Source organism: Strix aluco, chromosome 5 (assembly GCF_031877795.1).
Source record: "Strix aluco isolate bStrAlu1 chromosome 5, bStrAlu1.hap1, whole genome shotgun sequence".
Taxonomy (NCBI): Eukaryota; Metazoa; Chordata; class Aves; order Strigiformes; family Strigidae; genus Strix; species Strix aluco.
In genome coordinates this window covers 30460976-30476035 of record NC_133935.1, presented here as the reverse complement: position 1 = coordinate 30476035, position 15060 = coordinate 30460976, and the positions used below count along the sequence as shown (strand labels likewise).

The 15060-nt window shown below is 58.3% G+C and overlaps 1 protein-coding gene across 1 annotated transcript; it reads right to left on the bottom strand.

Moving 5' to 3' along the window:
• Positions 1 to 1096: 1096 nt before the first annotated feature.
• CDC42EP1 (CDC42 effector protein 1) lies at positions 1097 to 9190 on the bottom strand. Its single transcript, XM_074825372.1, has 3 exons — positions 9003 to 9190; positions 4602 to 5478; positions 1097 to 3573 (listed from the first exon to the last, which is right to left on the bottom strand). The coding sequence occupies exons 2-3, from the start codon at positions 5041 to 5043 to the stop codon at positions 2756 to 2758; spliced, it is 1260 nt and encodes a 419-aa protein (XP_074681473.1). The 5' UTR covers positions 5044 to 5478; positions 9003 to 9190; the 3' UTR covers positions 1097 to 2755.
• Between the last annotated feature and the right edge of the window lie 5870 nt (positions 9191 to 15060).

Genomic DNA, 15060 nt, shown 5'->3' with positions numbered 1-15060 from the left:
GAATGGTTGTATAATCTCGTCACAATGCACCATTTCTTCCTGCACCAGAGTTTTTGGAATGGTGGGGGGAGGAAGCGGAAAGGGAAGAAAAGTGTGGAGGTGAGCAATGTGGCATTTGATGTGGCATTCTGTGCCCCAAAAGCACATAATTAAATGTTAGGTTTGGGAACCTCAGGGCACGAGTTTGACGGGTTCCTCTTGGCTGCTCTGGCAGCCAGCAGGCAGGAGGAAGGGGTGCCTTGCCCTCCAGCAAGAGTGGTACCACTCGAAGTGGTGGCATGGGGAAGGCAGCACAGGTGTGCCCCTGAGCCAGCATTCCTCCCAGCGATAAGGAGTTGTCTCCTCCAATTTTCCTCCTTATCTCACTTATCTGCTGGCACATTCCAGCTGGGTTACCCATTACTCTGACATTTTGCCACCAAATCCTCTTCAGTGAGAAAGTGAGGCAGGGGAAGGCAGTGGGGGAGGGAGGATGGGGTTTGGGCTGGGTTGTGGCTCAGCACCTCCCAGTCTGTGTCCCTCACGTGGGACTACAGGCAATTAGTGCTGATTATCAGATGCTGCTGCTCTAATTAAGAAGTGTCTCACCAGCCTTAAGCGAGACTGATGTATGACAGCAAACATCGGGGTGCTTTAGGCTAGGTGGGAGGAGAGCAGAGTAGAAGAGCATCTTATGGAGAGCCTGGTCCAAGGCAAGGTGGCAGCTGCCCTGCCCTCCCTCTCCTTTGTTGCTGCCCAACCCACGAGGCTTGCTGCTGCCTAGGTGCACAGGCAGAGGATGTCTGATGGGCTGGAAGAGCTGTAGCCAAGCTAGCTTTGGGAAGGGTACTGACCTGCTTCAGGCTGAAAATGAATTGTTGCTGGGCTGGAGAGGAAACTTTGCACCCTCCTGCATGCTACATGGGGCTAGGTGGATAGCAGCTTGCTTTGTTAGCCACGGTGAGAGGCAAAGTACTGGGCTAGTTAATCCAGGGATCCCCGAGGTACTGGCAAATCCTTCTGAGAGTGGAGAGGGTGGGATTTTGTGGCTGGGGCACAGGCAGACACAGCAAGGAAGATGATAAGGTCGCTGCAGTTGAGGGGAGGCACCAGGGGAGAAGTTAGTAACAAAACTTTTAATAAGAACAACAATAAGTGCATGGGATACAGAGTGGAGGCAGAAGGGATATTCCACGGATGTGGATCTTTGGTCTAGAGCTTGTGTTATGGTCTGGGAAGCGGAGGGCAGGGGGAGCTCATCCAGAGAGCCGGGGTCCCTGCCCCAGAGGGTGCAGGGGTAATAGGGCTGATCCTGCTGGGTACCAGTGGCCAGAGCTGGGGACTCCTTGAAGCTGCTGCTGGGGTGGCTTGCTGCTGTCAGGCAGCACAAGGCAGCTGCTTGGGGAGGCTGGGGGAGATGGGCTTGCCCATAACCTTGATGGCCTGACTGCAAGTGGCGCTCCCATGTACAACATGCGTGCATGCCGGAGCCTCTTTATTCTGCTCTGAAGAGCTCCCTGCCAGAAGCAGCTGGGCGGTGCGTGAGCTGCATGGGAGCGGAGCCTTGCAGCCATGGCCCGGCATCTTCCCCCACTGCACACCCCCTCCTGTTGCAGAGAACAAGGAGTGTCCTGTGAGGGTCCCTCTGGTGACCTCAGCCCCTGAGCATCTTGGCTCCATGCTGTGGCACAAAGGCACTTCTGTGAGGGCCAGTTTGCACGCGGGGCAGCGTGGGGGGCAGCTGTGTCGCCCAGGGCGGCTCAGCAAGGGGCATTAGCTGTTCTCCACATGTACCCCTGGGAAGGGGTGCACTGGAAAGAGGGGTGCACACATGGAGAATGGGTAGAGGGGGCAAGGATGGAGAAGAGGTGGCACAGACAGAGTAGCTGCAAAGTGGGAGTCTCCTTGTTCTGAGGCGGGGGGAAAGGAAGGAATTTTTAGGTCATGAACTGCAGGATTTGGTGACCTGACAACCTCGCCTCTGCCTCCAGCCAGCCAAGAAGTTTCTCCCCTCCCTGCTGCGAGGGAGCGAGGGTGAGAAACGGAGCCATCCTAAGTGACGCTCAGCAGCAGGAGGCAAGTGGAAAGACCCCTGCAATTATCTCTGTGTGTGCTCTCACCTCCTGAATGCTGAGCTCATGGCTTTTTTTGGGGGAAAGGAAAAGAGAAAGCTCAGCTCTGTGGGGTTTGCCTGCCCCTTGAGCCCCCAGCTGACCTCCCCCAGTAGACAGATGTGCTATATGGGAGGGTCTTGCACCAGCTGGAGCTGGGGAGACCCCCATCCTCTACATCCCAGAGCTGTTGGTGGGAATATTTTCAGGAGGGCACCTGTGCCAGCGCAGAGGGTGGTTGGGGACTTTGGTGGGAGGATGGGGCATGTCCCTGGGCATGCTGGTGGGCCCAGGCTGAGGGATGGCAGAGAGGGCACCGGGGGGAACAGGATGGGTAGGAAGGGGTTTGGAGTTTCTTTGGCACATGGGAATGTCCCTTTGGTGTCTAACGGCAGTAAGGCTGGGGAAGGGCTGTGATGCCTGGTGCTGTGATTCACAGCCCTCACCAGCCCTCTGCAGCAGCCTGGCCCAGCCCCAGGGAGCCCCCCAGGAGACAGGCTCTCCTCCTGCCCCACTCTGGCCCCCCCAGTGCCCCCATCTTGGCAAGGATGTCACCTGCTGGGTCTGCTGGTGACACTGGTACCTGAGGGTGGGGGATGGGGAGGAGGGTGAAGACCCCAGCACCAGTGCCTCTGGTGCGGGGTCATGATGAGAGGGATGGCTGTTCACACCTTGACTTCATCATCTTCCTCCTCATCGGCATACTCAAAGGAATTACTGAGCCTTCCCTGGGCACCAGCATAACCCTCCTGCAGGCTGGAGAGCTTGGCCACCTCCTCCTCCTCTTCTTCCTCCTTCTCCTCTTCCTCCTCTCCTTGGTTCCAGGTGGCCTCGGGGGACTGGCTCTCCTCTGTCACTTGTGACCACAATGAGCTGCTGTTGGGGCTCTCCCACAGCATCTGAGTCCGGGCCTGCTGGGGACCCTCACCCTTCTCCGAGCTCCGTGGGGTGCTGGTCCCACCGTAATGGCGGGCCAGGACCTGGGCTGCCCGGTCAAACTCTCCTGCCTTGATGGTGCAGTCGTTCCAGTGCCCCTGCCACGGTGTTCCTCTGGGCGCAGCCCCCGGCCCCAAAGCCCAGGCAGGGTCCTCTCCAAGGCCCTCGATGGCATGTGCCTCTCCATTGGCATGGACTGACAGTCCTGGCAGCGAGCTGGCCCCCAACAGGCTGCTCTGCCTGGAGTGGTCCCAGAAGCTGGACGTTGTTTTGTCCTCTCCATAGGATGCACCCAGTGCTGGAAGGACCCCATCCTTGGTCCCCTCACCACACGGGAGGTCTGGGCTATCTTCCCCTGCCTCACTCCCATTGGTTTCGGAGAAGCTTATCACCTGGAGGAGCTCACTCATCAGGGAGGGCCCCAGGTCCAGGCGGAAAGAGAGCAGGGAGTCTGAGCGCTTCAGCTCTGCTTCCCCGGGGAAGGTGCTCTCTTGGGCCTTTTCCAAGCGAGGGCCTCGAGGGATGGTGCAAAACCCGGACTCCAGCCCTGCGAGGCAGAAGAGATGGCTGGTGAGGGGGGAGGAAGCCTGCCTTACATCTGCGGGGGACAAGGGACACTGCCACTGAAGTGGGGCAGTTCACACTCCCATCCATGATGCTGGCCTCTGAAGGACAGGCCAGTGTCTGTGTGGACATCTCCAAAGCCCAGAGTCACAACTGAGGGTCTCCAGGTGGGCTCTGGGCTTGGTAAGATGCTGGTGGGGGCTGAGCCAGGCAGGTGGGACCAGGAGATGGCAGCATTGTCTCAGCTTGCCTTTCCCTCTGAGCCCAGACATCTCCTCTGGCTGCTGCAGGGCCCCCAGACTCCCCCAGACCCTCTTCCCCAGACCTCCCTCCCTGGGGAAAAACTGAGCCACTGCCCAGTGCTGTGAGGCCAGAGAAGAGCCACCTAGCTGTCCTGTCCCATCCTGTCCTTCCCACAACACTTGCCCAAGGATCCCTCCTGGACCCCGGCTGGCAGGGAGGCAGGGAGGGATGTGGGTGCAATGGGGAAGCGGGAGGACTGAGATCCTCAAGGAGCACATGATGATGGAGGGGTTGGGACAGGGTTGGAGCATCTGCATGGAGGTGGGGAAGGCTGTGCCATGGTTCCTCTTGACCTTGCTACCTTGGTGTGGGTACTGCCCCACTGTCCCAGCATCCTCTTTGCCTTCCTCAGGGAGGCTGCTCATGGGGAAGGTGTAGGGCTGGGGGGGAGATGGGGGCACCTCCTTACAACTGCCCCACCCAGGCTGCCAGCTGTGTGGGGCTATGGGGGAGGGAGAGGAGGAGAAACTATCCATGCTCCACTTTGGGGGGCATCTGGGAGGAGACCCTCCAGGGGCAGGAGCAAGGACAGCAGTTGAAAGCAAGGTTAGGGTTATCGTCTCGCAGGGATTAATTACCAGGACTGGGGACTCTTAAATGTCCTGTCTCTGCTGAGAGCCTAAAGTCCCTCGATGGGGAAACTGAGGCAAGGGTTGATGGAGAAGGGCTGCAGAGGATGCACAAGCCTCTGCCCCATGGTTCACTCACCATAGGCCTGGTGCGTTTTGGAGAAGCTGTTGGAGGCACTTTTGAAGGAGAACTTGCTGGTCAAGCCCCGGCTGCTGCCGCTGTCATATGTCCCTTCATTGAGCTGCGGCAGTGAGACGGCATTCTTGATGATGGGCGAGACGGCTGGTGGGGCGGGTGATGTTCCCACTTGGCTCCCACTGCCCCGGCTCCTCAGCGGCGTCCGGCGGACATGCTGCAGCGTCCGGGTGAAGAAGTTGTTGGTTTTGGCCGTGTTGGCCCCACCATGGTTGCTGAGGAAAGAGGTGTCCCCGAAGACATCCCCGCCATGCCCCACGTGCATGGTGTGCCGAAAGTCCCCCAGTGGTGGGCTGATCATGTCCGGCGTCAGCTCTGCCTTCAGCCGCCGCTTGCCGTGAGAGCCTGACACCCAGCTGAGCAGCGGCAGCTTCCCCAAGCTCATGTTGCACCCCTCACCTCGCCCCCGCCTTTGAAAAAGCCCTCAGAACCAGTCCAGCACTGGGGTGGCTTGTCACATCTCCGGCCTCCCCATCACTCCTGCTCCGATGCTCTTGGGGGAACAGCTCACGTCACCTTGTCTTTCAGCAGGTGGGAAGGGTGCCTGTCGCCCTGCTTCCCTGCACTATGTTGCGCCCATAAAATCACCTGCAGCGGGTATGTCCCCAGTAGTGGTGCAGAGGTGTCCCCAGGGGGAGTCTGGGGTCACGCTTGGTGCTGTGGGGGCCTCTGGAAGCTGCGTCTGGCTGCAGGTTTAGGGGTTAATCCACTGTCTTCTGCTGCCGCTGAGTGAGTGGGAGCCGGTCACGGATGGGGCAGTGGGTGACGGGAGCTTGGGGTGGGCTGACAGGGCAAGTGCCTCGGTCCCTTCGTTGGCCACCTAAAGGTAAGAGGAATGGTGAAGTCCTCAGAGAGGATTTTCATAAACATGTTGGCTATACCCTCAGTACTGACTAAAGAGGTTAAAGGTTGTGCATGAGCAACGGTGGGGAGGTTGCTACCTGCTGTCCCCCTCACTTGGCCCTCTTCCTGGGGAGGAAAAAAAAGTCCTTTCCCCCAAAACACGTGCTCTCCCTCACCCCTCTGATCTACCTTGGTGTGCCTCAGTTTCCCCTCCGTGCAAAGAAGCTTTGCCAGACCCATGCCACAACACAGGCTGAGGATTTCCCTCCCAGGCAGCACCTCCTCCTGGAGCGGTGTCCTGCCTGCCTGCCGGGGCTCCTGGGGCGAGAAACCTCTCCCTCCTTTTTTGCGATTCAGATGAACCCTTGGGGAGAGGGTGCGGCCTGGGGACTGCATGCTTCTCAGGGAGGAGGGACAGCAGGAAGGGAAAATGCAGTATTTGTATATTGGTTTCTTTGTCCTCCTCTAGCTGGGTCCCCGGGTGCTGGGCAGACACGTCGGAGCAGCAGAGAGCTGGGGGTGCGGGAAGGTCAGCTGCTCTGCAGGCAGGGGAAACTGAGGCACGGCAAGGAAGGTGATTGCTTGAGGTTGGAGAAGAAGGCAGGATGGGTCCCCACACTCTGGGAGCAGGAGGGGAGGCAGCAGCTGGGTGCACGATGGCAGGGTGAGCACTCAGATCAGCAGATCCCCTGTCAGTGTGTGTGACAATAAGGAGAGGGTGAGTTGGGGAAAGGAGAGAATTTGGGACGCAGGGCACCTCAGAGCATCAGTGGTTTGGGTGCCTGCCTGGGGACATGTCCCTCCCTGGGCTCAGTCCCCATTCAGGGGCTGGGGGGACAGGATGGAGCTGGATCCCTTCAGCAGGACCAGCTGCGGAGGGCAGCATGCTGAGAGGCGATGCAGGAGCCTTGCATCCTTCGGTCCCCATGTGCTGGGACGCCCCTTGCTGTGTGGCTCTGTCTGTCTCCCCCAGCCACGCTGCCTGCCTCCCCTGCCTGTCCCTGGGTCACCTCGGAGCAGTCAGGTGGTGCCAGGGTGGCAAAGCCTCTGGCAAGGGGGAGTCCTTGACATGAAGCTGGTTTCCTGACTGGCTACATGTGTTTTGCCTTGTCCTGGCCTTGTTTGCTCACCCAGGGCCCCTCTTATCTGCCAGGGGTTAATGCCTGGGGAAGGGAAAACAAACCTCCCCCGCCAGCTGCCAGCACCATTGGCTGCCTCCCGGGGTGGCAGTGGCCAGTGGCAGCTGGGATGGTGGCAGACTGGCTTCCTGCTGGCCCCCAGCTCCCTGGCTCATGCAGCACATGTCTGCCTCCCGCTCACGGAGGCCATGCCATGCTGCCTTATAGCCAGGATGGGCCAGACCCATGGCAGATTCAGAGTGGGAGGACAACAGGGGAGCAAATATCCTCCCTCTGGCAGAAGCCCACCCATAGCCACCGGTCAGGGCTCTCCTGGAGTTCAAGGAAACTGCTGGAGTGATCCCTGCAGCACATTGGATCTCGGGAGAGAGGCGTGACCCCATTTCTGAGCTGTCCTCAGGTCCTCCAGGAAGGCGTGTGACCCCAGGACAGGGTATTAGGCGAGTTACAGCCCTCAAGTTTTCCTTTCCCTCTGCACATTGGAGTCCCTAAGAAACCCAAAGTGGGGACTGCGCCATTCAGCATGTGCTGTACTGGGCAGAGCTACTCTGAGGTGTGGGTCCCCCCACTCCAGGTCCCCCGCACAGCAGAGCTGCCCTGCAGACCTGTGCAGGGGACTGGGGCTGGCATGACCCTGGGGATGGGATGGGGAGGCGAGGGAAGGGGGAATGCAGAAGGAGCACATCCCATTGCTCCCTGCCTGGAGAACTACTGAGCAGGGAGTTGGGAGGAGGAAAATGTTGCTCCTTCCTTGTCCCTTGGCCACCATAGGGCACAAGCCAGCACGTCCTGGCCCTTGGCTCTCCCTGCCTGCTGGCAGGCAGCAAGCTCTGGGAGAGGAGGGAGGGAGGGAGGCAGCTGGTGCCCAACTCTACCTGGATGGCAGGTTTCTGGCAGGCCTGTTGGACTTTTTCTCCCTCCAATCTCTCCATTTTTCCTCCTTCTCTCTGCCCCTGGTGTGTCTCCCTGCCAGCTGTGCCCCTTTGAGCCCTCCCCTCCACCCAAGCGGACTCCTCCATGCCAGGGAAACTCGTGACTCTGTGGGCAAAGGGTGACCTGTGTGCTCTCCTTTCCTCCACTGGGCAAGGGGACCCTCCGTCTGGCCACCCATCTGTCCGGATGCTGCTTCCATCTGGCAGCCCACCATGTTCACCAGCCCCCGGCATGGCGAGTCTGCAGCCCATCCCGACCTCCCCTTCCCCAGCATTCTCTCCCTGGCTCCCTCCTTGCCTCCTCTGGGAAGCCTCCTGCTCTCAAAGACCAACTGCTGGCACCTCCTCCTCCTCTTCCTCCCAGCCTGGCCTCCCCCATTTCCCCCCCGCCCCCCCACCCAAGTTCAGCTGGTTTCCACTGGTTTTTCACTCATCAGGAGTGGCCAGAGCTATTCTGCTTGCTGGGAAGAGCGGAAACCAGAAAGGGGGGAAGAATAATCCAGATGTCTAGTTGGCTGGAGCTGCTGAAAGCAGTTTCTTCCCTCCTTCTCCTCCTCCTCTCCATATGTGCCCCCCCCCCCCAAGTGACAGACTTCAAAAGAGGGCGAAGAGATGTTTGGGGTGGTCTCAACAGGGGGAAAAGTGGGTGTAAATGGCTCTGGGCAGCCAGGAGGGCTTTCCCAGCCTTCCCGAGTGCCAAAAAACCTCCCTTTCCCTGGAGGAAGGGAGGCAGAGGCTCTCCAGTTGGGTCACTGTTCTGGGATGGGGAAAGCTAGCAAAGACAGGCTTTTGGGGAAGGGGGAAAGGGGCTCGGCTGGCCGGGCTGGGCCTCTTCCACCTCCCCTGGAGCGGTGCCAGGCAGTGGGCGGACAAGCCTGAGTTCGACTCCTGTGCTGCCGGCTGCTATATATATATATATATATTTAGTTATATCTCTCTGTATAACAAGGGTATTTTTCCAAGGAGACGTGCTGGGACATGGAGGGAGGCCGAGGCTCCAAAGGTGGGTGGTTTCCATCCATCATCTCCCTGCCCCCTTGCCCCAAAGCCTCCCTTTCTTCCTCCAAATGCCCAAAATCGAGGCGCTGAGAGCCTGCAAGGCTTCAAGGGGTGTCCAGAGTGGGGTGTGGGAGGGGGGTGACCCGCTGCCCTCCCCCATCCTTGGGACTCCCTCTCATCTCCTTTTTCTCCCGGCTCCCCCCTCCCCGCCTGTCTTCCCTCTCCTCGCTCCCGCTTTCCTTCCTCCCGGTTTCCTGTTGCATTCCTGCCTTCTTCTTGCTTTCTTTTTCATCATCCTTCCCCGTCTCCATCGCCTTGCCACCCCTCCTGCTTCTCCCCTCTCTGACCACCCTCTCCACCCTTTTCCTTCTGCTCCAGACCCACCCCCCCCCAGCTCTACAAACTGAGGAATCAAAACTTTCAGGATTTACCTCTTCCGAACCAGGGTTATTTTTTTCCCCCGTCCTCCGGCCGAAAAGTTGGGAGACAGTCTCCGTGGGCCCCTGTAACTTGCTCCGAGGGTTACTGGCACTACGTCCCAGAGTGGAGGGGCGGAGAAAGAGGAGGCATGGCTCCCTCCCTTTTCCCACGGCTGTCCCCCCAAGGCTGGCTCTCCCAGGCTGACGCCCCGATGCCACGGGAGAGAGGGAGCGAAGCTGGCGGGGAGGGGATGTGGGAAGGAGGAGGGCGGGCTGCAGCACCGCCGAGCCAATCCTCGCCTCGGCAAAGAGACCAGAGAAAATGAGATTTATTCCAACTATCCAGGACAGAAAACTTCAGGAACTTCTCTGCCGCTCTCCCCCTCCTCCCCACTTCCCCAGTGACATTTCCTGTCCTCTGGCATCGGCTGCCTCCAGCTCCTGGGCGGCCGCTTCAGTGGATTTGGGAGAAGGGGGAAACCCAGGTTGCTGGCTAACCTGGTTAGGGGAGCCTGGCCAGGGGGAAAAGGAAAGGAATTTGCCCCCTCTGTGTGTGTGTGACCCCTCAAGTATCACATAGGGTCATCCCATCCCATGTTGGATGGGAAGTGCCCACCATGTAGCGCTGACAACCAGGAATGGGGTCTGGGGGTGGGTGGTCATGCCAGGACCTGTGGGTAGCGTTGGGTTGAGCATTAGCAGGATAACAGCCTCCCCAAAGGCCATGGGGGCCAGGCTGGCGTTCATTACAGGCTCCGGACAAGCGTTACAGGGTCAGGACAAGCATCATATCAGTGGCAGCATGTCAGACCAGGGTGAGGGTGTGGCAGTAGGTAAATTCAAGGAGGTCCTCTTTGGTGGCAGCAGGGAGGGTTTCTGCCCACACGTGAGACACCATATCCCTCTGGCATCATGTTTCATTGCTTTGTCCCTTGATGGTCGCAGGGCAGAAGACCCTATCAGTGTCAGTGAGGGGCAACCTTCTGGTGGGCATGGCATCACCAGTGCCATCAGTGACCCCCATAGCCTCCAGGCAAGACTCAGTGGCTCTGCTGGGGAGCACTTGGTCAGGCACAAGCACCTATTCAGGGCCCTGTGGAGGAGAAGGGAGGTGTCTTCACTGGTGAAGGCAAGACAAGACTTGTTGGGGTTAAGCAGGGCCTGGCTGAAGGGACGACAAGATGTCTGCAGAGGAAATGTCAAAATGGAGCCTGGCCTCTTGCTGGGCTCAGGTGGCTCGTGCTGGGGTGCCCAGGCAGGAGCACTTTATTGCTCAGAGGTTTGCTAAGCAGCAGTAGGGTTTTGGCACTGTTCTCAGCCTCTCGGCCTCAGGCTTCTCCTCTGTGAAATGGGACAGTTAGGGTTTCAGCCTTCTGTGAAGCTCTTCTTCATTAGAAATTAAGAAAACATGGACAGTGCATTTTGATGGTACTTCTAAGTGGGTCTATGTCTTAGAGGGAGACTGGAGCTCAGCTCCCGTGAGCTGTGCCACCAGAGGTGAAAAGAGGACAAATCGTGACCTGTGTCATTCCTGCTTGCTGGAGGTATGGTAGGCATTTCTTCCCCCATGTCCTGCTCAGAGGAAGCAAATGGGGGTGGTGAGAGAGGCAGGAAAAGACTTCTTCTTTGGGTCTCCACCTCTGCACGGCCTGCCAAGGCATCTGACCCCCAGCCCAAGGAGCTCCTCCTTGTTCCCCTCACTCCCATCCCTGTGCCCTGCAGTGGGGTCTGTGGCAGGGAGTGGAGCCTGGACGACAGCAGCCGCCTCTGCCGGGGAATGCAGAACAAATCTTTTCCAGATGGGACAGGAGCCACGTTCCTCTCCTCACAGGGCGGCTGGCTCTCCACTGCCTCCTCCTCCTCACCCCTGCTCCAAGCATCTCTGCGCTCTGGGCCAGGATGGGCTCCATTTCCAGGAAAGCAGCTGGAAATCCCCCCTCTCCAGCACCCCTCCCCACACCCTGTGGTCTTGCAGCCATGCCAGCTGGGCTGTGACTTTTGTCCTTCTGGGGCTGGCGCTGAAGTGCTTTGGAGACCTCCAGGGTATGTGCCAGCTCCAGGGCTCAGTACCATCCTGGCCTCTGGCTGTCTGGTTACGAGCAGAGGTGGTGTGGCTCCTCCAGCTGTACTCTAGCAGGGCTGCATCCTCCCAACACCCCCTTCTTTTATACAGCTGCCTGGAAAGCAAATCCATACAATTCTGCCTCCCAGCCTGTTTATCCAACTCTGCTGATAAATGAGAAGTGGCTGTGGGGCTGGACAGCGCTGCAGAGCCACTGTACGACCCATGGGTGCCCTGGGCATGAACTAATGCCTGGACCTCTCCCAGCCCACCTATCTCATTTACCTTCAGTCACCCCAACCTTTCATCCTGTCTGTAACCCTGTGCCCCAGGCAGCAGTACCAGTCTCATCATTACAGAGAGACTGGCCATCAGGCTTATCATGGGACCAGACAAGTGGCCCTGCAGCTTTTCTGGCTGAGGATTTGCTTTGATTCCCACAACATCAAAGATGGGGCTGTGCAAATTGCATCCCCTCTTCTTCCCAATGCTCATCCCTCTGGTGTGGGGCTGAGGTTTTATGGGTGGCTGAGTCTGAGCTCTCTGCCCCCATCTCCAGGTGCTCAGTCCTTCCTCCTATCTTGCTTTGCAGCCCCTGCTGCTCACAGACTGGAGGCTGCTGATTGCAGGACTCCCCTCCAGAGAAGAAAAGTCCCCCTTCTCTCTTTCCCCAGTGCCTGGGGGAAGCCGAGGGAAGATGATCGGAGCAGCCCACTTGTGGACAGGGCACTTGCCCCTGGGTTTGATTTCCCTGCCATTTCTCTTTGCTCTCTTCTTGCGTGCCCTCCTTCCCTGTGATATTTCCAGGGATGGGGCTCTGGGGGCACTGAAACACTCCTGGAGCCCCATCCCTGGAAATTTCCTGCAGATGGAGGGCAGGCGAGGGGCTCAGTGGGAAGGGGCTGCCTCGCTCAGTGCACAAAAAGCAGATATCCTGTTGCTGCCCAGGGTCTCCAGCTCATATTTCCTCATTAACTAGGAGCGACGCTTGTTTGTGAGTGACTTCCAGATGTTTCCATTCTCCTCATGGTGGCCGCGAGGGTGCATACCACATGGGTATGGGAATTACTGTTGGCAGTGGGGTGGGGGACAGTCCCCTACCATGATGGGAAGGGGGGTCCATAGGGCCCCCTGCCCCACCACACATCCCAGTGTAGCCTCATCCATGTCCCCCTCACCTTTGTGCTGTCAGGTCCCTCCTCCCTGCTTCCAGCCCTCAGCACTGCCTCCAGCCTGTGTCTCACTGCCCTGGGGATGAGTTGGAGGCAGAGCTGGTTTTAGGGTAAGCAAGCCCAAGCTGGGGTGGTAGCAGAAGGTGACACCCCGGGGTGAGGGATAGGTGTGAGGCAGCCAGTGTCTTGCCCAGAGTATCCCTGGTCTGATGCCAGTGCTGGCTCTGTGGGCACTGGATCCCTCATGCCCCGTAGTTTCTTCACAGGGATGATTTCTCCTCTGGCAGCACCCCCAGGGATGTGCTAGGCCAGGCTTGGCCCATTTTCAGGGCTGTGCTGTGGGTCCCTTGCTCTATGCCCGTAGCCTTTATGATAACCAAAGAGAGGGATCAGACCGGTGCAGTTCCCGGCATCCTTGTGCTGCACTGGGGAAGGAAAGCGGGTGGGTTGTGGTGAGCACCACCAGGCAGGCAGCAGCATTGTTTTAGACCCACTCATGCTAGAAGAGGGTGGATCGACCTCTGTAAAAGCTAATTTCTAATTTTGCCCACCAATTCCTCCAGCTCCCCTCCCCTGGAGTAGCGGGAGGCTGAAGGAATGGGATTGACCATGTCCTGCTTGTAGGGATTGCAAAGGCAGGGGGAGGGGGGTGTGTACTTTTCCCCGGGGACTTGGGCTGGGAACTCAAAGCCTCAGAGTTTGCCAAAGCCCAGGAGGAGGTAGGGATGAGTTCCCAGGCTTGCTGGCAGGCTGCCTCCCTCCCTCTGCCCATGTCGTATCCTAAATGTTTTCATCCTTCTTCCTCCTCCCACCCTCTCCAGCTTCCTCCTTGTATGCTAGTCCTGTTTGCTGGTTGGGGATGTGGGGTGCTGTAGGGGTTTTGTGGGCTGTTGTGGGAGGGAGGATGGAGGGACAGACCCCCAGGATGGACCCCAATCTGTGCTCTCCCTCTGATTTTCCCCTGAGCACAGAGGAAAGGGAAGCGGGGCTTTGGGACATGGCTGGGAGGGGAGGGAGGATGTTGCATAAACCAGAAGCAATCCAGGAACAGCTCTGCCTGTGGCCTGGAAACACCTCTGTGATTTCGGGCACTGAGAAAGGAGTTGTAAATATATATATATATATATATTTATGTATGTACATTATGTGTCCCCAGAACAACCCCCCCCAAACACCACTTGATTGTCTGGTTCCTTTTCATAGACCTCATGGAGGTACAGGAGGAACTGGGGGGCTCAGATACCAATTTGCTGCTTGGAGAAGCAGCTCTCTGTGTGCAGGGGCATGTGGAGGTCTGTTTGCCCTCCTTCAGATATGTTCTCTCAGCAGGATAAGGAGAGGGGAGCACATCTGCAGGAGTTTAAAGCCTGTGCAGCCTGGAGGGAGCTGGGATGGAGGTTGCTGGGGTGAGGAGAGAAAGGGGGAGATGGTGAGGGTTGGAGGGATGCAGCAGGGAGGGAGAGTGAAGAGGAGATGGGGGTGAGAAGCAGGAAACTTGGGGGGTTCTGGTAGCAAAGAGCCTTCTGGAGATGAATTGCATGAGAAGGTGGGGGAAGGTGCTTTGGGGGAAGGAGGAGCCGGGAGATCTCAAGAGAAGGGAGTATGTCCCCAGGGTTGGTGTGGCATGGGAGAGGGGACCATCAAGGGATGGGAGATGCATCCATGGAGCAGACGGGAAGTGGGGTGCAGGGATGAGGAAGGATGTGATGTATGGAGAGAGGATGTGGGGATATAGAGAATGAGGGATGAGAATGAAGAGATAGGTCATCCATGGTGGGAGAGGGAGACCATGAGTGAGGAATGTCCTGGTCAAAGGGAAGAGGTGAAAGCCAGAGGAGTGGTTGGACACAAGGCCTGAACAACTCTTTTGTTTTAATGATTTTGCCTGTCCATCCAGCCCGTGTATTTTTGACCCACGGAAGGAAGGGGGTGGGGTTGCAGAGGCAGCTAAAAATAGGGGTGTCCCTGCCCTTTCCCCCAAGGTGTACATCCATCTGTCTGTCTGCCTGCGGGGTTGCTGCGGGATCTGAAGGAGGGGAGCAGGCCCAGCCTCCTCCCCACAGCGTCTGGCTCTGCTTTTGTTTGTCTTGCAGCCCTACGGGGACAGGAAGAGGCTGCAGGGCCGGGGAACAATGGCTCATTCTCTGGGAGTCCGCGCCTGCCGAGGAGCGATAGGGGATGCGGGATGATGGCCAGAAGGCAGGCACAGCCTCCCAGCGCTGCCGTGGCGGGAACTCGCCCCCCAGGAGATGATGGGGTCCACCGGTGGGATGCGGGAGGACCTTCCCCAGGCCATCCCTCTTCCCCAGACCCCAACCAGGCTCCTGTGCCCAAGCGGAGAGGGGATGAGGAGCCGTTTCTCGTGGGAGCACTTTATGGAGATGAGGGAGGCAACACCAGCAACTTGAAAAGTGGTGGGAGCGTGTCTCCAACTGGCACTGGGGAAACCTGTTGTTTTGCAGCCTCTCCTTGAGCCTGTGAAACCTGCAGGGAGGATGGCTGGAGCTGGCATCCCCCGGCGGGAATGTCCCCAGCTGGGGCCATGAAGGTATTTATTTGGGAGCTGTAGCGTGCCTTTCTGTTGCAGCCATTATTGCACTCGCTGAGGCAGTGCCAGCACTGCTGGTGGAAGCTCTCTCAGTGCTCTGTGCTCCCCGCTGTCTGGGAGACAGCCAACGGGCATGGGTGGGTGTGCATAGTGGGCGGGGGGGGGTGTGTGTGTGATAAATCCTTTTATCCCACCTCTTTCTTCTCCAGACCCTCCTTTTGTGGCAGTTTCTCTCCCAGGGGCCTTTTCCTCCCGGGATGTCAGATCTGACAGCTGGGTGCTGGAAAT

What these genes read in the sequence shown, in the direction of transcription:
- CDC42EP1 (XM_074825372.1), bottom strand. Translation starts at nt 5,043, where the DNA reads ATGAGCTTGGGGAAGCTGCCGCTGCTCAGCTGGGTGTCAGGCTCTCAC. An exon ending in CAAAACGCACCAGGCCTATG is followed by an intron (nt 3,574 to 4,601) that starts GTGAGTGAACCA and finishes TCTGCCTCGCAG; the next exon opens with GGCTGGAGTCCGGGTTTTGC.